This window comes from Hemiscyllium ocellatum, chromosome 5 (assembly GCF_020745735.1).
Source record: "Hemiscyllium ocellatum isolate sHemOce1 chromosome 5, sHemOce1.pat.X.cur, whole genome shotgun sequence".
In the NCBI taxonomy this organism is placed as follows: domain Eukaryota; kingdom Metazoa; phylum Chordata; class Chondrichthyes; order Orectolobiformes; family Hemiscylliidae; genus Hemiscyllium; species Hemiscyllium ocellatum.
The window spans coordinates 140,752,325-140,773,594 of NC_083405.1; the positions used below are offsets into that span (position 1 = coordinate 140,752,325).

At 53.6% G+C, this 21,270-nt stretch overlaps 1 protein-coding gene across 1 annotated transcript in view; it reads left to right on the top strand.

Annotated features, from left to right (window-relative positions):
• The window catches only part of scrib (scribble planar cell polarity protein), a 185,157-nt gene that overhangs the window by 99,555 nt on the left and 64,332 nt on the right, over positions 1–21,270 (top strand). The window contains exons 17-23 of the mRNA XM_060825755.1: positions 1,585–1,674; positions 2,292–2,369; positions 3,697–4,011; positions 5,271–5,351; positions 13,290–13,586; positions 14,642–14,752; positions 19,444–19,620. Coding sequence (XP_060681738.1) covers positions 1,585–1,674; positions 2,292–2,369; positions 3,697–4,011; positions 5,271–5,351; positions 13,290–13,586; positions 14,642–14,752; positions 19,444–19,620 — 1,149 coding nt within the window. The remainder of the gene's footprint in view (positions 1–1,584; positions 1,675–2,291; positions 2,370–3,696; positions 4,012–5,270; positions 5,352–13,289; positions 13,587–14,641; positions 14,753–19,443; positions 19,621–21,270) is intronic.

Sequence of the window (21,270 nt, forward strand, 5' to 3'; positions counted from 1 at the left end):
AGTATCTCCCAGTTAAAGGTGTGACCGTTTACCAGGCTGACACAGTGACATTCTCTTCCCTCTCACCCTCAACAACCCAGAGATCACTGTGTACTGCTCCTTCATATTGATGGTTCCCTGCCCCCTCTCAGCAAATTGGTTAGACCCACACTTGCTGCACAATTGTTCCATAACATTCAATGTGTTCTGTTATTGTCCCTGAATCCCCTCGCCACGTCCCTGACTCTCTCAACTCCCTCGCTGCGGCGCTGCCTGTCCCGGTCAGCCCCCTCGCTGCGGCGCTGCCTGTCCCGGTCAGCCCCCTCGCTGCGGCGCTGCCTGTCCCGGTCAGCCCCCTCGCTGCGGCGCTGCCTGTCCCGGTCAGCCCCCTCGCTGCGGCGCTGCCTGTCCCGGTCAGCCCCCTCGCTGCGGCGCTGCCTGTCCCGGTCAGCCCCCTCGCTGCGGCGCTGCCTGTCCCGGTCAGCCCCCTCGCTGCGGCGCTGCCTGTCCCGGTCAGCCCCCTCGCTGCGGCGCTGCCTGTCCCGGTCAGCCCCCTCGCTGCGGCGCTGCCTGTCCCGGTCAGCCCCCTCGCTGCGGCGCTGCCTGTCCCGGTCAGCCCCCTCGCTGCGGCGCTGCCTGTCCCGGTCAGCCCCCTCGCTGCATGGGGAATTGTGAATTGAAAATCCCATCCTTACAGATGACACCGTTTAATTTCAGTCACTGTGTGATCACTGTTGATTGTTAAATTGTTCTTTCGGCCTGGAAATCGCATTCATTAATGGGTCTCCTTGCTGTGTGACCCCACACCCATGGCAGTGTGCTGACTCTGACCTTGCCCTCCTGCTGACGGTGAATGACAAATGCTGCCTGAGCTAGTGGTGCCCACATCTTATCCCTGAGTCCGAAATCAGTGCTGCCTGACCTGTGTGCTTTCCCAACACACACTTCACTTTGATCTCCAGCATCTGCAGTTCTCCCTTTCTCCCTTGAGAATAGGTGCACCAATGTTACACTAATTGCCCTGTTAGCAGTGGGTCAGAGCAGATAGAAACACGTTCCTCTGTTGTCAGAGGAATTAGCCTAGATTTGCAGATGGACCATTGAGGAGTGCTGTCAGTCCGTATCACGCACCCGGTCTCGTGCGCGTACACACACTCTCTCTCTCTCCCCCCCTCTCTCTCTCTCCCTGTCTGTCTCTCTCTGCCTCTCTCTGTCACTCACTCACGTGCTGCTGGGAATCTGGAAATACCTCTCCCTTTTTCTGTTGTGGTTCACAAATCTATCTTCCAGTCAGGAAGGAGCATCGAGAAATATGGAAACGAGGGGGAAAATATGGATCATCAATGATTGAATGAGCTGGAGGAACAGATTTCCGAGTTTGAGTGGACTCTTTCTGTCCCCATGTTCCCAGTGATAGCAGTCTGACTCTTCACTTTGCAGAGTTCCACAGGGAGTGTAGCTGGCTGGCTGGCTGTATGTCAGAGGTTTGCAGAGGCCTGTACATTCCAAGCTGTCTCCAGGATGGAGTGGGGGGATTGAGGGGATTTGAGAAGCTCCGAGTTGATGTTGCTGAGCTGAGCTAACCTGCTGTTGTTGTGTCTGTAGCTAACACTAACAATCCACCGTCAAACTGGTGGCCTGGGCATCAGTATCGCTGGAGGAAAAGGCTCCACCCCATACAAGGGCGACGATGAGGTAAGGTTGCCTCATGGCTGTCATGATCTCTTGGTGACACTCTAGGCACAGACACACAGTCTGCTCACAGGAAACCAGCATCTACTCACAAGCCTCACTCTATCCGACCTACCCCTCCTCCCTCCACCCATTGTCACCCCCTCCCCATCTCCAACCTCAACGTGCCCCCCTCCCCAGGCTCAGCCCAGCCTTCAGCCCCCCCACCCCACTGCTGCTTCCCTTGGTGTGTCTAGCTAACGCCGATGGTGTATGGCTGGAGAGCAAAACTCTGCCCTCCCTTGTTTGGAGTTCTCTATCCGTCTGTGCCTGGCCCCAGTTCCCCTGATGTAGCCATTCCCCGCCCCAGCCCTCTTTAAACAAGCAGCCTCCAGCCACTCCACTGGGCAGCCCCAGCCCCAGCCCCTCGCTGCCTTTAACCCCCACATTCCGAGCCAGTAACAGCTCGGAAAGAATCCAGGTGATTTTCCGGGATTCTGGCTTTCTATATGAGCTGTGTGAGAGCTGTTAGCCTGGTGTGAGGCTGACTGAGCGAGCCCTGGTTGTGTAATCTCGTGCCGGTATTTGGATGGGGAATGTCCGACCTGCTGCGATCTGACAGCTGCTTATGTTTGTTTCAGGGCATCTTCATATCCCGGGTTTCCGAGGAAGGGCCCGCAGCTCAGGCTGGAGTACGGGTTGGAGATAAGCTGCTGCAGGTCAGTAAGGTTCGATGTGGTGCTGAGCACTAGCAGCCCATCAGGGACACACACACGGCTGTGCTAGGCCTACCCTCCTGACCTTCTCTTCTCCCCCCCCCCCCCCCACTCCACAAGCCCACCAAGCTCACTCTCCATCCCCCCCCTCCCACCTTGTCCTTCAGCCCACGTTTCTTAATTCAGCTCCCAAACATCCGTGTTGCTTTTTTATTCACTCACGGGGTGTGGGTGTCCCTGGCTGGGTCAGCATTTATTGCCCCTCCCTAATTGCTCAGAGGGCAGTTAAGAGTCACCCTCATTGTTGTGGGTCTGGAGTCACCTGTAGGCTAGGCCAGGTAAGGATGGCAGTTTCTTCCCTAAAGGACATTAATGATCCAGATGGAGTTTTCCAACAATCAACAATGGATTCGTGGTCATCATTAGACACTTAATTTTACATTTCTTAAATTGAATTCATATTCCATTGGCTGAGATTTGAACACTGATCCCCAGAACATTACTTGGGCCCCTGCATTAATAGCATAGGCTAATGGACTGAGGAGTGGCAGGTAGAGTTTAATTTAGATCAATGTGAGGTGCTGCATTTTGGAAAGGCAAATCAGGGCACGACTTATACACTTAATGGTAAGGTCCTGGGGAGTCATAGAGATGTACAGCACGGAAACAGACCCTTCGGTCCAACCCGTCCATGCTGACCAGATATCCCAACCCAATCTAGATTTACAAGGATGTTGCCAGGGTTGGAGGATCTGAGCTACAGGGAGAGGCTGAACAGGCTGGGGCTGTTTTCCCTGGAGTGTCGGAGGCTGAGGGGTGACCTTATAGAGGTTTACAAAATTATGAGGGCATGGATAGGATAAATAGACAAAGTCCTTTCCCTGGGATCGGGAGCCCAGAACTAGAGGGCATAGGTTTAGGGTGAGGGGGAAAGATATAAAAGGGACCTAAGGGGCAACTTTTTCACACAGAGGGTGGTACGTGTATGGAATGAGCTGCCAGAGGAAGTGGTGGAGGCTGGTACAATTGCAACATTTAAGAGGTATTTGGATGGGTATATGAATAGGAAGGGTTTGGAGGGATATGGGCCGGGTGCTGGCAGGTGGGACTAGATTGGGTTGAGATATCTGGGTCAGCATGGACGGGTTGGACTGAAGGGTCTGTTTCCACACTGTACAGTTCTGTGGTAAGACCACTGGGTCATTTCCTAGCCTGTCAGTTTTCCCACATGCCTCCCAGCTTCCCGGTGGTCCCCCGTGTTCCCCCTCCCGTTTCCAGCTGGGCAAGCTGCTGGACGATGCGGTGATGGTTGTGCCTTTGGTTGGTGCAGGTAAACGGTGTGGAGCTGCATGATGCAGAGCACCACCGAGCAGTGGAGGCACTGCGAAGCTCAGGGAGTTCAGTCACCATGTCAATACTACGGGAGAGGATGGTGGAACCAGAGAATGCCATCACCGTGACCCCACTGCGCCCTGAGGATGACTACGCCCCAAGGGACCGCCGCACAGGCCTGAGGTTCCCCGAGCCTCCTGAAAATGGCCATGTTCGGCTGCAGTTTACTACCTCACTGGCACGCAACGAGAAAGGCCTGGGCTTCAGCATCGCTGGGGGCAAGGGATCAACACCATACAAAGCAGGAGACCCAGTGAGTATGACACCAGAAAGGGGAAGCTGGCTGAGTGGGATGGCTGCGTGTTGGTGCATTGCAAGTGGAACCCAGTGTGTGTGTGTGTGTGTAAAACCCGGGGCGTGTGAGAGTCGTGTGTGTGTGTAACCCAGGGCGTGTGAGAGTCGTGTGCGTGTGTAACCCAGGGCGTGTGAGAGTTGTGTGTGTGTGTAACCCAGAGCGTGTGAGAGCCGAGTGTGTGTGTGTGTAAGTAATCCAGAGCGTGCGAGAGCCATGTGTGTGTGTAAGTAACCCGAAGCGTGCGTGTGTGTGTGTGTATAACCCGGCGCGTGAGAGGTGTGTGTGTGTGTAACCCGGGGAGGGGTGTGTGTAAGTGTAAAACCCGTGATGTGTGAGAGGTGTGTGTGTGTGTGTGTATAACCCGGGACGTGTGAGAGCAGTGTGTGTGAGAGACCCGGGGTGTGTGTGTGTGTGTGTATAACCAGGGGCGTGTGAGAGCCGTATGTGTGTGTGTAACCCGGGGGGTGTGAGAGCCGTGTGTGTCTGTGAGAACGGTGTGTGTGTGTGTGTGTAACCCGGGGGGTGTGAGAGCCATGTGTGTCTGTGAGAACGGTGTGTGTGTGTAACCCGGGGCGTGTGAGAGCCGTGTGTCTGTGAGAACGGTGTGTGTGTGTAACCCGGGGCGTGTGAGAGCTGCGTGTGTCTGAGAGCCGTGTGTGTGTGTGTGTAACCCGGGGCGTGTGAGAGCCATGTGTCTGTGAGAACGGTGTGTGTGTGTAACCCGGGGCGTGTGAGAGCCATGTGTCTGTGAGAACGGTGTGTGTGTGTAACCCGGGGCGTGTGAGAGCTGCGTGTGTCTGAGAGCCGTGTGTGTGTGTGTGTAACCCGGGGCGTGTGAGAGCCGTGTGTCTGTGAGAATGGTGTGTGTGTGTGTAACCCGGGGGGTGTGAGAGCCGTGTGTCTGTGAGAATGGTGTGTGTGTGTGTAACCCGGGGGGTGTGAGAGCCATGTGTGTCTGTGAGAGCCGTGTGTCTGTGAGAACGGGGTGTGTGTAACCCGGGGGGTGAGAGAGCCATGTGTGTCTGTGAGAATGGTGTGTGTGTGTGTGTGTGTGTGTGTGTGTGTGTGTGTGTGTGTGTGTGTGTAACCCGGGGGGTGGTGTGAGAGCCGTGTGTGTGTGTGTAACCCGGGGCGTGTGAGAGCCATGTGTGTCTGTGAGAGCCGTGTGTGTCTGTGAGGACGGGGTGTGTGTAACCTATGGCACGTCCTGTTTTTAGGCGATCTTTATCTCGCGGTTAGCTGATGGAGGATCTGCGCACAGGGATGGGATCCTGCGAGTTGGAGATCGGGTTATCTCGGTAAGTACCCTCTGTCAGTGAGCTGTCTCCCCAGTTGAGAGATTGGATGGTGTGGGTTGGAGCAGTGTTCCGTACGGGAGTGCTCCGTGTGCCAGGATTCTGGGTGTGTGAAGACCTCAGCATGGTGTGGTTTACTCTGACTGGCGTCAGCTTGTACCCACCTGCTGAGGGTAACAATCTATGTCAGCCACTGCCTCTGCTGGAACAGCCATTCACCTCGGGTGTGGGAGCCCCCGTCTCTCCCGCTGCTCAGTGAGGATTGACAAGGAAGCTGTATCATCCTGAGCTGCTGGGAGTGACTGGATCCGGCTCTCAACAGTGTATCAGCGGGAAGCTGTGTTCTCCTTCAGGGAGATTACGTACAGATTCACAGGAATTGTGCTGTGCTAAAGGGGAGCAGGGAGAAAAGGGCTTCACAGCTGATTGGGCATTCACTTCTGCTCCACCATTCACCAGGCCGTCAGAAACAGGAACAGGAGGAGGCCATTCGGCCCCTCGAATCTGCTCCACCATACAACAGGATCATGCCTGATCAGACATTCCTCATGTCCCCTTTCCCCAACCTTCGATTCCCCGACGGATCACAAATCTGTCCAGCTCAGCCTTAAATATACACGAGGGCTGTGTCCCCCACGGCTCTCTGGGGAACGCAGTGAAGGTGTTCTGAGCGAAGGTGTTCCACCCCATCTCAGGATAAAATCGGTGCCCCTTTTACTCTCAGCTGAAGAGAGATGACAAAGAGACTGCAGGGAGACCATCGCTGATCTGATTGTGGTCTGAACTCTGTTTTCCTGCCTGTCCCCATCCCTGTTGACTTAAGTATCCCTACTACCACTACAGTTGGCAAGAAGATTCCCACAGAATAGTGGCTCTCTGAAAGAGAAAACCTTTCTCTTCATCTCTGTTTTAAAAGTCTTCATTGTTAAAGAGTTGGCCGATGTAGTCTCTCCCACAAGAGGTAACGTGCTGTCAGTACCTGCCCAGTCAGCCCCTCTCGAGCTGGTGTGTGCTTCAATAAGGTCACCTCCCTGTCTTCCAAACGCCAGTGGATACGGACGCTAACTGTCCGACTCTATCCCTCCCAACAATGGGTTAGAAAGGCAGCCTGGAGAAGCTGGTCTGGTGTTCCGGGATGAGGTGGTCAGGCAGTGATTGCTGAGTTGATGGGCTCACTGGAGGGGGCTGACCTTGTCTGGGAAGAGCTGGGGGGCTGGTTAGAAATCGAGCCCATGGGTGGAAGCCAGGTCATTCAGGGGTCACTCCGTGTCACAGAGCGGGCCGTGGTGTTGCTGACCGGCCGAACTGAAAGAGTTTCTCCTTTTGCCTGTCCCTTTGGCTCATTGAGGCGATGTGGCTGTCACTGGCCAGTGTGGGGTTCCTCTCCCTAGGTTCCCCATAGAAACATTCCGGGAGATTTGTCAACTGTGATTTCCCTTTGGAATGCTGACGCTGTCTGAAACATTCAGCTGTTAATGGTTGATAACAGGTTATAGTATTTCCCCACAGGCTGACTGGTCTACACTTCCTGGCTTTCATCCTGTCCCTGTCTTCAATGGCGCAGTTACATTCGTTCCCTCCTATCTGTAGGAACTGTTCCAGAGTCTTGGACACTGACAGCCAATGGAGCCGCTGTTTCCAGTGTCAGTTCCTGAAGGAATGTGGCCTGTCCGTTATCAGACCCTGGGGTTTGATCAGCTTTAACCCCACCTGGCAGCAATGCCAATTCCTGAATGACAGTGATTTCGGTCACTGCCTTCTGCTGTGTCCCTGAGGCGCCGGTTCTCTCTTTTTCCCCCCCCCCCCCCCCCCCCAAAACCCCGAGCATTTCTGGGATCAGTTGGTGTGGAGCGATGCACATTGCTGTTACAGTGTTGGGGGTGGGGGAGGTGTTCCTGGAATTTGTCCCAATGGCAATGCAGCAACACTCCCCTGAGCTTTACTCTGTATCTAACCCCGTGCTGTCCCTGTCCTGGGATTATTCGATAGGGGACAGTGTAGAGGGAGCTTTACTCTGTACCTAACCCAGTGCTGTCCCTGTCCTGGGATTATTTGATGGGGGACAGTGTAGAGGGAGCTTTACTCTGTATCTAACCCCATGCTGTCCCTGTCCTGGGAGTGTTTGATGGGGACAGTGTAGAGGGAGCTTTACTCTGTATCTAACCCCATGCTGTCCCTGTCCTGGGATTATTTGATGGGGGGACAGTGTAGAGGGAGCTTTACTCTGTATCTATCCCTGTGCTGTCCCAGGGGTATTTGCTGGTTTGAGGCTGGGTGATCTGATGCTAGCCTGTCTCAGTGGTATTGCTGATGGTAGGGGTTGTTTGAGACCTGCTTGTTTGCCCTGGGTATCTGAATGCACACCCCTGCTCTCCTCCTTCCTGGTGTATTTCACTAATGATGTTTTTGAGCTGCACAGTGAAGGATTCATTCTCTCTGGCCTCTGATTTGCATGTGACTAGCATAGCCAAGCATTGTGTGGTGGTGGGTTTCTGACCTTGATCCCCTGACCTGGTTAACAGCATGGGTTACCAGGGCAGTGGCTGGTAGTAAGAGCTGTTACTGTGTGGTCAGTGGTGGCTTCTGTTCACTCTACACCAGACGAAGCTGCACTCATGCAGCCCACAGTGAAACCTCCTGTGAATGGTACTAACACCTCTGTCCTTCCCTCGGTTTGTTGCTGCCATTTGCTGTGATGTGTGCATGCTTTCAGGACAGAGGGATTCTCATTGGGGTTGATGATGTTCCATACAAAATGGTGGTTTTCCTGAGCCGCCTCCATCAGTTTGAGGTTCAGTCAGACTGCTCCCTGTGTGAGCTGGAGAATCCACACTGAGTCCCCAGGACAGGACATTCAGCTGCTCCCTGCGGCAGGCACACACTCCCAGGGTGAACGAGGGTATCACTCTGCCCTGACATATGACCCGTGCAAGGAGTCAAACCATGGCTTTTCATGTCAGCACTGGTTTTGGTCAAAAAAGTGATGGAAACTGTGTCTCGTACAGGGAGGTCAGTAACCCGAGAATGATCAGTGACAGGGATATGGGACAGGGATGAGACGGGATATCAGTGACAGGGATATGGGACAGGGATGTGACGGAATATCAGTGACAGGGCTATGGGACAGGGATGTGACGGAATATCAGTGACAGGGATATGGGACAGGGATGAGACGGGATATCAGTGACAGGGATATGGGACAGGGATGTGACGGAATATCAGTGACAGGGATATGGGACAGGGATGTGACGGAATATCAGTGACAGGGATATGGGACGGGGATGTGACGGAATATCAGTGACAGGGCGATGGGACGGGGATGTGACGGAATATCAGTGACAGGGATATGGGACGGGGATGTGACGGAATATCAGTGACAGGGATATGGAACAGGGATGTGACGGAATATCAGTGACAGGGATATGGAACAGGGATGTGACGGAATATCAGTGACAGGGATATGGAACAGGGATGAGACGGAATATCAGTGACAGGGCTATGGGACGGGGATGTGACGGAATATCAGTGATGGGATTATGGGACTGGGATGTGACGGAATATCAGTGACAGGGATATGGGACAGGGATGTGACGGAATATCAGTGACAGGGATATGGGACAGGGATGTGACGGAATATCAGTGACAGGGCGATGGGACAGGGATGTGACGGAATATCAGTGACAGGGATATGGGACAGGGATGTGACGGGATATCAGTGACAGGGATATGGGACGGGGATGTGACGGAATATCAGTGACAGGGATATGGGACAGGGATGTGACGGAATATCAGTGACAGGGATATGGGACGGGGATGTGACGGAATGTCAGTGACAGGGCGATGGGACAGGGATGTGACGGAATATCAGTGACAGGGCGATGGGACGGGGATGTGACGGAATATCAGTGACAGGGATATGGGACGGGGATGTGACGGAATATCAGTGACAGGGATATGGGACAGGGATGTGACGGAATATCAGTGACAGGGATATGGGACAGGGATGTGACGGGATATCAGTGACAGGGATATGGAACAGGGATGTGACGGAATATCAGTGACAGGGATATGGAACAGGGATGTGACGGAATATCAGTGACAGGGATATGGAACAGGGATGAGACGGAATATCAGTGACAGGGCTATGGGACGGGGATGTGACGGAATATCAGTGATGGGATTATGGGACTGGGATGTGACGGAATATCAGTGACAGGGATATGGGACGGGGATGTGACGGAATATCAGTGACAGGGATATGGGACAGGGATGTGACGGAATATCAGTGACAGGGATATGGGACGGGGATGTGACGGAATATCAGTGACAGGGATATGGGACAGGGATGTGACGGAATATCAGTGACAGGGATATGGGACAGGGATGTGACGGAATATCAGTGACAGGGATATGGGACTGGGATGTGACGGAATATCAGTGACAGGGATATGGGACAGGGATGTGACGGAATATCAGTGACGGGATTATGGGACGGGGATGTGACGGGATTATGGGACAGGGATGTGACGGAATATCAGTGACAGGGATATGGGACAGGGATGTGACGGAATATCAGTGACAGGGATATGGGACAGGGATGTGACGGAATATCAGTGACGGGATTATGGGACGGGGATGTGACGGGATTATGGGACGGGGATGTGACGGAATATCAGTGACAGGGCTATGGGACAGGGATGTGACGGAATATCAGTGACGGGATTATGGGACGGGGATGTGACGGAATATCAGTGGCAGGGATATGGGACAGGGATGTGACGGAATATCAGTGACAGGGCGATGGGACGGGGATGTGACGGAATATCAGTGACAGGGATATGGGACAGGGATGTGACGGAATATCAGTGACGGGATTATGGGACGGGGATGTGACGGAATATCAGTGACAGGGCTAGGGGACAGGGATGTGACGGAATATCAGTGACAGGGATATGGGACAGGGATGTGACGGAATATCAGTGACAGGGATATGGAACAGGGATGTGACGGAATATCAGTGACAGGGATGTGACGGAATATCAGTGACAGGGATATGGGACAGGGATGTGACGGAATATCAGTGACAGGGATATGGGACAGGGATGTGACGGAATATCAGTGACAGGGATATGGGACGGGGATGTGACGGAATATCAGTGACAGGGATATGGGACAGGGATGTGACGGAATGTCAGTGACAGGGCTATGGGACGGGGATGTGACGGAATATCAGTGACAGGGATATGGGACGGGGATGTGACGGAATATCAGTGACAGGGATATGGGACAGGGATGTGACGGAATGTCAGTGACAGGGCTAGGGGACAGGGATGTGACGGAATATCAGTGACAGGGATATGGGACGGGGATGTGATGGAATGTCAGTGACAGGGATTATGGGACAGGGATGTGACGGAATATCAGTGACAGGGATATGGGACGGGGATGTGATGGAATGTCAGTGACAGGGATGTGACGGAATATCAGTGACAGGGCTAGGGGACAGGGATGTGACGGAATATCAGTGACAGGGATATGGGACGGGGATGTGATGGAATGTCAGTGACAGGGATATGGGACAGGGATGTGACGGAATATCAGTCATCTTCCTTTGAAACAAGGCAGAATGTTACGTCATCGCCTTCACATCAAAATCAGGGAGCACTTTGCCAAGCAGGGGCTGCTGTATATCTGAATTTCAGGGTAGCAGGAGGATCATGTTACCAACTGTTATGGACCGAGGGGAGTGAGTGGAATTGGGATGGAATTCAGCCATCACTGACTGGACAGACAATGCAGATCGCGAGTTCTTGGCCATATTCCTGTCTCCCCTCAGTGTGGCATGTGTCTAACACAATGTTCTGTTGACATCTCAGCTCGGGCTCCTCCAAATTCAGGACACCTTTCAAACTGATGGCATCTGAGTCGAAGCATCGATGAGATCTTACTGTCCTGTATCCTGTAGCCTGCACTCCTATAAGCTCGTGTGTGTGTGTGTGTGTGTGTGTGAGAGAGAGAGACCGAGAGAGAGACTGGGTGTAGGTTTGTATGACCGCTTCTGGAACGGTGTGTATCTATGGCTGGATGAACATGTTTAATTTACTTAGTGTGGAAACAGGCCCTTCGGCCCAACAAGTCCACACCAACCCTCCAATGAGCAATCTACCCAAACCCATTCCTCTACATTTACCCCTTCACCTAACACTGTGGGTAATTTCCCATGACCCATCCACCTAACCTGCACATCTTTGGGCTGTGGGAGGAAACCCACGCAGACACGGGGAGAATGTGCAATCTCCACACAGACAGTTGCCTGAGGTGGGAATTGAACCCAGGTCTCTGGCGCTGTGAGGTAGCTGTGCTAACCACTGTGCTGCCCACAAGAACTTCTCTATCTCCGTTTTAAATATACTCAATGACCTGGTCTCCACGGCCTTCTGCGGCAATGATTTCTATAGGTTTACCATTATAAGTAATCTAATCTAATCACTCTGAGCAATTTAGCATGGCCAATTCACCTGACCTGCACCTCTTTGGGCTGTGGGAGGAAACCCACGCAGACACGGGGAGAATGTGCAAACTCCACACAGACAGTCACCCAAGGCAGGAATCGAACCCGGGTCCCTGGTGCTGGGAGGTGGCGGTGTTCACCAGTGAGCCACATCCCATTATGTACCTGAGCAAGAGTTTGTGTCGGCAGCTGTGAATCTGTGTAAGACATCGATTCAACTCAGTGGGAGCACACATCAGAAACTGTCCGTGTGAGAGCATTTCGCCATGAATGAGCATGTGTGAGCATTCAGTTGCATGTGTGATTCTGTGTGTCTGTGTGAGGTGTTTAACCATGTGTGAGAAACTCTGAGCCTGAGTGTGAACATGTGTGTGAGAGATGTTTGTGTCGGAGCGTCTGTGGGACTGTGTATGTTTGTGTGTGTGGCTGTGCGATGCACTGTGCCTGTGTGTACACGAAACCAAAACACACAACTGCGGATGTTGGAAATCAGAAACAAAACGCCAATTGCTGGAAGAGCTCAACAGGTCCAACAGCACCTGAGGAAGGGTCAATATTCTGAAACATTAACTCCACAGATGCTCCCTGACCTGCTGAGTTTTTCCAGCAGTTTTGGTTTTTGAGTGTGCCTGAGTGTGCAGGAATGGGACAGGTTCAGAGCCGGTTTCTCTCCGCAATGTGGAGTCTGTAATTTCTTCTAGAGCTTGTCCACAATTTTAAACACTTCAGTGTTTCCAGTAATGAAAAAGGAACAGGTCCATCCGCAGGTCAGCAAGCTGAAAGAAGACATTCACATTGACCCAGTCTGTGTCCCCACACAGCAGGGAGCACCATACCCAGTCAGATCAGCTTCACACGGACTGCTGCAGCAAGTGCTCTGTGGTGGTCACAGAACCCAGCCCAATGGCTGACACCATCACAGCTGGCAAAAGGGAGATTATGCTGAGATCATCAGGCAAACCACCCTTGTTCTGAGAGTTAGGCATATATTGTTCTGCTGTCCTCCTCCAAAACACCCTTTGTCAGTTACTTAATGGCACTCCCTCAGCACTGACCCTCCGACAGTGCGGCGCTCCCTCAGCCCTGACCATCTGACAGTGCGGCGCTCCCTCAGCCCTGACCCTCCGACAGTGCGGCGCTCCCTCAGCACTGACCCTCCGACAGTGCGGCGCTCCCTCAGCACTGACCCTCCGACAGTGCGGCGCTGCCTCAGCACTGACCCTCCGACAGTGCGGCGCTCCCTCAGCACTGACCCTCCGACAGTGCGGCGCTCCCTCAGCACTGATGTGGCATTGCTTGGTTCTGGGTTCAGAATCTGTTGATGTGAAGTGTGTGTGAAGGATGTGAATGAATAGCTGGAGTGGTGTAGTGGGTACACTGTGGGGCTGCAGTTCATTGTGAACTGACTGCAGGTTTGCGCATGTTTTCAGATCAATGGGGTAGAGATGGCAGATGCCAGGCATGATCAGGCAGTAGCACTTCTTACGGGCACAGCACCCACCATCACCATGGTAGTCGAACGTGAGATGTCAGGATTAGTGAAATCTGCAGATGACGTGCTGACAGGAGATGGCTCCCCGTCTCTGCATCGAGCGAGGCCATACTCTCCGCCTCCTGCTGGCCAGTCGCTGCATGACGATTACCGTGACCCCACGATCGAGGAAACTGTCACCCGGTCTAACCAGCCGGCTGTCAACCTGCCCACCCCTGAGGATTACCCTGTGGAGGTAAGAGGATGCAGGGGTCTGGGAGGGTGGGCAAAGGACTCAGTGGGGGCAAATCCAAGTGATTTACTGCCCCTGTGGGTGGACTGAGAGTGGGGGTTAATACCCCCCGTGTGGGTGAGGGGCTAATACCCCCCCCCGTGTGGGTGAGGGGCTAATACCCCCCCCCGTGTGGGTGAGGGGCTAATACCCCCCCCCCCCGTGTGGGTGAGGGGCTAATACCCCCCCCCGTGTGGGTGAGGGGCTAATACCCCCCCGTGTGGGTGAGGGGCTAATACCCCCCCGTGTGGGTGAGGGGCTAATACCCCCCCGTGTGGGTGAGGGGCTAATACCCCCACCGTGTGGGTGAGGGGCTAATACCCCCCCCCCGTGTGGGTGAGGGGCTAATACCCCCCCCCCCGTGTGGGTGAGGGGCTAATACCCCCCCCCCGTGTGGGTGAGGGGCTAATACCCCCCCCCCCGTGTGGGTGAGGGGCTAATACCCCCCCCCGTGTGGGTGAGGGGCTAATGCCCCCCCCCCCGTGTGGGTGAGGGGCTAATACCCCCCCCCCCGTGTGGGTGAGGGGCTAATACCCCCCCCCCCGTGTGGGTGAGGGGCTAATACCCCCCCCCCGTGTGGGTGAGGGGCTAATACCCCCCCCCCCGTGTGGGTGAGGGGCTAATACCCCCCCCCGGTGTGGGTGAGGGGCTAATACCCCCCCCCGTGTGGGTGAGGGGCTAATACCCCCCCCCGTGTGGGTGAGGGGCTAATACCCCCCCCCCCCGTGGGTGAGGGGCTAATACCCCCCTCCGTGTGGGTGAGGGGCTAATACCCCCCTCCGTGTGGGTGAGGGGCTAATACCCCCCCATGTGGGTGAGGGGCTAATACCCCCCCCCCCCCCCGTGTTGGTGAGGGGCCAATACTCCCCACCCCGGGGCGAGGGGTTCTGACCCCACCCCACCCCCGTGTGGGTGAGCAGTGTGTTGTTGCTGGGTTCTGACTCAGTGGGGCTATTGTTGGTGAGGGTCTGTGTCCCCTGAGGCTGATGTACTCTGCTCTGCTGTGTTTCCTCCCCCAGGAGATTGTTCTGTTGAAGACAGGAGGCCCCCTGGGGCTCAGCATTGTTGGAGGGAGTGACCATGCCAGCCACCCGTTTGGTATCCACGAGCCTGGTGTCTTCATCTCCAAGGTACCCGGGCCATTGCCTGCCTGCTGGTCCTCTCTCTAGTCTGTGCTGGGGCTGCTGGTCCTCCCTGTAGTCTGTGCTGGGGCTGCTGGTCCTCTCTCTGTAGTCTGTGCTGGGACTGCTGGTCCTCCCTGTAGTCTGTGCTGGGGCTGCTGGTCCTCCCTGTAGTCTGTGCTGGGACTGCTGGTCCTCCCTGTAGTCTGTGCTGGGACTGCTGGTCCTCCCTGTAGTCTGTGCTGGGACTGCTGGTCCTCTCTCTCTAGTCTGTGCTGGGACTGCTGGTCCTCTCTCTGTAGTCTGTGCTGGGATGCTGGTCCTCCCTGTAGTCTGTGCTGGGGCTGCTGGTTCTCTCTCTGTAGTCTGTGCTGGGATGCTGGTCCTCCCTGTAGTCTGTGCTGGGGCTGCTGGTTCTCTCTCTGTGGTCTCTGCTGGGGCTGCTGGTCCTCTCTCTGTAGTCTGTGCTGGGGCTGCTGGTCCTCTCTCTGTAGTCTGTGCTGGGGCTGCTGGTCCTCCCTGTAGTCTGTGCTGGGGCTGCTGGTTCTCTCTCTGTGGTCTCTGCTGGGGCTGCTGGTCCTCTCCCTGTAGTCTGTGCTGGGGCTGCTGGTCCTCCCTGTAGTCTGTGCTGGGGCTGCTGGTTCTCTCTCTGTGGTCTCTGCTGGGGCTGCTGGTCCTCTCCCTGTAGTCTGTGCTGGGGCTGCTGGTCCTCCCTGTAGTCTGTGCTGGGGCTGCTGGTTCTCTCTCTGTGGTCTCTGCTGGGGCTGCTGGTCCTCTCTCTGTAGTCTGTGCTGGGGCTGCTGGTCCTCCCTGTAGTCTGTGCTGGGGCTGCTGGTTCTCTCTCTGTGGTCTCTGCTGGGGCTGCTGGTCCTCTCTCTGTAGTCTGTGCTGGGGCTGCTGGTCCTCCCTGTAGTCTGTGCTGGGGCTGCTGGTCCTCCCTGTAGTCTGTGCTGGGGCTGCTGGTTCTCTCTCTGTGGTCTGTGCTGGGGCTGCTGGTCCTCCCTGTGGTCTGTGCTGGGGCTGCTGGAGACTGACTTGCCTGGGATTGATCTAGGGACAGGGCTGGTTTATTGGGATTGAGATTGCTGTCCCCGCTCACTGGGGGACTGGGCTGAAAATTAAGCCCAGAACTGTCACAAAACTGAAACATTTTTAAAAGTTCACAAAATTCTGAAATTTACCTCTTTTCAAGATCCAGAGATTGTTAGGAAACACACTCAATGTATTATTCAAGAGTTTAGCTCAGGGAAGTATTTATAAATTTATGATACACTGTTGTTGACAATTACTCACTGTCCACCTGGGAAACCCCATGTCTCAGTAACTCTGACAGGCCCAAGCCGAGAGCCGTATCTCCCACCGTATTTGTGGAAAGTGTTTCAGGGATGGGGGAGGTTGATCCTTGACCTTGTGATCATGGAATTCCTTTCTTTGGTTCCTCTTCTGTATTTCCTCTTGCTGACTGTTGTTCTCAAAGAATTGTGTCCCTTCCCACAGGAGTTTCCTCCAAGTCAGCTTCTTCTGAACGAGGGTGTCTCATTTGCTGAGATCTGTGTTTGTATTTCATACCAGAAGCCTTCCAGGATTCTTTAAAATGCTTCCTTTGTCAGCTTCGGATTTGAGGGCCTGCCTTGAGATGGATCAGGGTGAATAGCTTTCGTGATCGGGACTCTGACTCCTGAGCATGTGGCTGGCCCCAGTGAAGTTCATCTCACTGGGCCATGGCTTTGTTGCTATTGGCTGCTTCAAAGATGCTGATGTTAGTGCGCGTGTTCACCCAGCGGTTGGGGAGAATCTGTCTCTCTCAGCATTGACTGGCTGCTTCCAGGGGCCTGGCAGGAGGCTGTGGACAGAATCCCAGTTTAGGAGCGAGATACAGGGGCCAGACAGGTGTCACAAGGAGCTTGGGATCAGCACCGATGTCACATTCATTGAAGAATTTGCTAAGTTGGTGATCTCAGACTGAATGTCCACATTGATGTCAGTCTTCAGTGAGGAGTAGGGGAAATGTCCCACTGTTGGCAGGGTTTCTCTGTTGATCTTAATGGAGTCATTGACCAGAACTTGCCCTAAGACTAGTTGGTAAATGATGACAGTCATCTTGAAGTTGAGGTTAAGACCAATTCTTTGGTTTGATTCAGCGAAGGCATTAACAGAGACGTGACGATTCTATTATCCATTTTCTGAAGTTCCATAAGTGAGTCGGTGCTTTTTCCCAATTGGATTTCAGTTGGTTGAGGCCAGAAAGTTTCCTGTCCATCAGTGTTAACAAGGTGAAGGTAGAGGAGAGGGTAACGGGAGCAGGTCGTCACACATCCCTGTTGAAAATGTGTTGCTGGTTAAAGCACAGCAGGTTAGGCAGCATCCAAGGAACAGGAAATTCGACGTTTCGGGCATAAGCCCTTCATCATTGATTCCTGATGAAGGGCTTATGCCCGAAACGTCGAATTTCCTGTTCCTTGGATGCTGCCTAACCTGCTGTGCTTTAACCAGCAACACATTTTCAACTGTGATCTCCAGCATCTGCAGACCTCATTTTTTACCCTGTCACACATCCCTGCCTGACACCTGTCTTGACCTCAATCAGTTCTGCCACCTTACCATCAGTGAGCACAATCACCTGTATCCCGCTGTGGAGGGGATTGAGGACCTGAATGAATTCCTCCAGAAAGCCAGCCTCTGTCTGACAGGGCTTTCCACAGCACATGCCTCGTGACTGAGTGAAAAGCCTTGCTCAGAATGATGTCGAGTGGCTGGGGTTGGTAAAACCCCGTAAATAAAAACTCAAATCCCTTTACAATCACCCCCCATCACCACCACCCCCACACACCCCTGTACTCATGCAAACGCACGCACACACACACACACACACACACACACACACACACACACACACACACCTTTGTGCACACACCCACGTGCGCACGCACACCCTTGTACAAACACTCACGCACCCCGTGCACACGCACCCTGTGCACACGCCCCCCCACTGTACGCCCACCCCAACCCCCGCATGCACGCACCCCCGGACACGCGCACGCCCACCCCCACCCCCTCCCCACCCCCCCGTACGCGAGCACGCCCACAACCCCCGTGCGCACGTCCCCCTACCTGCACGCATCCCTGTACGCATCCGCCCCCGTGTCCCTGTGCCCTCCCGCCCCCGTGTCCCCCCACTCTGTGCGTACATACACGCGCACACCCGTGTACACATGCCGACAGGGAAAAAGAACTGTTGGCAGAAGGGAACTGGAAAAGGAGGATGGGTTTGGAATCACAAGCTGTTGAGATGATTCCCATGCTGATCGCCACATTACTGTTCCGCTGCTTTTCTCCGGATGCTTCCGCCGGTTTGCAGTAGAGACGGGGGGTTGGTTTACTGAGAAAAAGGCCTCCTGACTTATCAGTGAAAAGTTACAGGTTATAGCAATTGCTGAAGGAGGGTTAGAGGTGTTTTCTTCATGGTTAAAGTTGGTTTTGACTGCAGAGAACAGTGGGACTGCTCCTGTGCCGGTGGAAATCAAATCATTTCTGCTCCTTTTTCCTCGCCTCAAGCTGTTCAATTCCTTGTAAACCAATCACACACTTGTTGGCAAGCGCTGGGTCATTGTCATCGATAACTGCCACCCCAGTGTATCTGTACCTGACCCCTTGCCTTCGTTCACCTGGAACTATTTCACTTACTGCTCATTCAAACAACAAGGCCTTGCTGAAAGGGTCAGCTGACTAGCTTTTCAAAGCACGAACTTTCAATCATTTCTTTGCCATCTCAGCCCACAATTTCCAATAACCACATAACGAAGATGCCCAAGGCTTTGTAAAAGCCTGTGGGGATAAAGTGGGGCAGTGGGATTAGTTTGGGGATTGATACAGGGCTATGGGGAGAGAGAGGGGCAGTGGAGTTAGTTTGGGGATTGATACAGGGCTATGGGGAGAGAGCAGGGGCAGTGGGGTTAGTTTGGGGATTGATACAGGGCTATGGGGAGAGAGTGGGGCAGTGGGATTAGTTTGGGGATTGATACAGGGCTATGGGGAGAGAGTGGGGCAGTGGGATTAGTTTGGGGATTGATACGGGGCTATGGGAAGAGAGTGGGGCAGTGGGATTAGTTTGGGGATTGATACGGGGCTATGGGAAGAGAGTGGGGCAGTGGGATTAGTTTGGGGATTGATACAGGGCTATGGGGAGAGAGTGGGGCAGTGGGATTAGTTTGGGGATTGATACGGGGCTATGGGAAGAGAGTGGGGCAGTGGGATTAGTTTGGGGACTCTGCATTACAATCAGCCATTAAGGCCGGTTGTACCCTGGACTGTGTGCTGCCATGATGTCAGCTCTCATTGCCCTCTGATCAGTCTTGACTTACACACGCACACTCAGCCTGTCTGCCCGGCAGGAGGAAGGGAGGACTGCAGATGCTGGGGATCAGAGTCCAGAGTGTGGTGCTGGAAAAGCGCAGCAGGTCAGGCAGCAGCCGAGGAGCAGGAGAATCAATGTTTTGGGTTTGCTGATGAAGGGCTTATGCCCAAGATGTCGTTTCTTCTGTTCCTCGGATGCTGCCTGACCTGCTGTGTTTTTCCAGCACCACACTCTGGACTCTGACAGCCCCTCAAGCTTGTTGTGTTATTTGATGAGCTGGTCGACCTGGTTTCTGTGTTACTGCTGATCTCAGTCACCTTTCCGCACCTTGCTGTTGGCAATGCAGGTTATCGCCGATGGCCTGGCAGCTCGAAATGGCCTCCGGGTCGGTGACCGTATTCTGGAAGTGAACGGTATTGATCTTCGCCACGCCACCCATCAGGAGGCAGTGATGGCTCTGCTATCGAACCAACAGGAGATCCGGCTGCTGGTACGCAGGGATCCAGCTCCACCTGGGATGCAGGTCAGTCCCGAGGGGAAAGCACTCTCTTGCAGCTTCACCCTGATCGATGGACATGTTCAGTTAAGAAGGGGGCTCAGAGCTAGTTCTCCGTGTAACATCCTCCTGGAGCCTGCTGTGTGCTTGCTGAGATCTATCAGCTGCCTGTGCTGACTCACTCAGAGTGACGAGGGGTTTGCTTCACTCATTCATGGAGCAGGGGTGCCTCTGGCTGAGCCAGTATTTACCAGGCTGAGCATGGTAGGGGTGAACTGCCGCAGTCCATGTGCTGTCGGCTGACCCACAGTGCCCTCAGGGAGGGAATTCAGGAGTTTGAACGGTGATATATTTCTAAGTTAGGATGGTGAGGGGCTAGGAGGGGAACTTGCAAGGGATGGTGTTCCCATGTATCTGCTGTCCTTGTCCTTCTAGATGGAAGTGACCGTGTATCTGGAAGGTGCTATCAGTCAGGTCTTTGTGAGTTAATGTCGTACACCTTCCAGACAGCAGCCCTGGCTCAGTATGTGATGCTCTTCCCCTCCATCAGATGTTGTCGGTTCATTTTGTACAACGAGGAATTATCCCTGGTGACCTGACAAATATCTATTGCTCAACTACATCTGAAAATACATTGTCTGGTAATTCCACTGGATATTGAGTTCAGGAGCTGCAGATAACCAGGATAGGTACTTGGAGCTACAGATAACCAGGCTAGGTACTTGGAGCTGCAAATAACCAGGCTAGGTACTTGGATATCACTGTGTAGTTATTAGCGAATTTATTCCATTCATATTGAAGTATGAGTAAGATGCGGCAGTAAGACTGGACGTTTTCTTACTAGAGTTTAGAAAAGTGAGAGGTGATTTCTTTTTTTTATTCACTCACGGAATGAGGGTGTCACAGGTTGGGTCAGCATTTATTACCCATCCCTAATTGCCCAGAGTCACCCACATTGCTGTGGGTCTGGAGTCACGTGTAGGCCAGACCAGGTAAGGATGGCAGTTTCATTCCCTAAAGGACATTAGTGACCCTGATGGGTTTTTCCCAACAATTAGCAATTGATTCACAGTCATCATCATCAGACTGTTAATTCCAGATACTTCTTAAATTCAAATTCCACCATCTGCTGTGGCAAGATTCAAATGCAGTTGCCCAGAACATTTCCTGGGTCTCTGGGTTAACATTCCAGCGTTAATGCCAGGAGGCCATCGCTTCCCCTTGACTTGATTGGGTATATCAGATCCTGAATGGCCTTAAAGTGAATGGGGAAAGGATGTTTCCTGTTGTGGGTCTGCCCAGAGTAACAGGACTCTGTTTTAAAATCACTGCGTGTTGTGCGACTTCAGAATCCTCTCCCTCAGGAGGTTCAGGTGGTGGCTCTGATCATTAATTTTAAGGCAGAGAGAGGGAGATTCTTGTGAGGCAGTAGAATCGAGGGACGTTAAGGTTGGATGGGATTATGGAATTCTAATCACAACCAGGTCTTTGTGAATACAGGGAGTAGGTTCAGGAGTAGAATGGCTGACTCATGCCCCTGATTGGTTTGCTTGTTATTGACAGAGGAGGGAGGGGAAGGGAAGGATGGTCTTGGGGAGGGCAGAACTGGGCAGAGGGTGGGACTGGTCATGGGGAGTGGGCATGGCTGGTGGCGACATCTAGAGTGGGGTTTTGGGG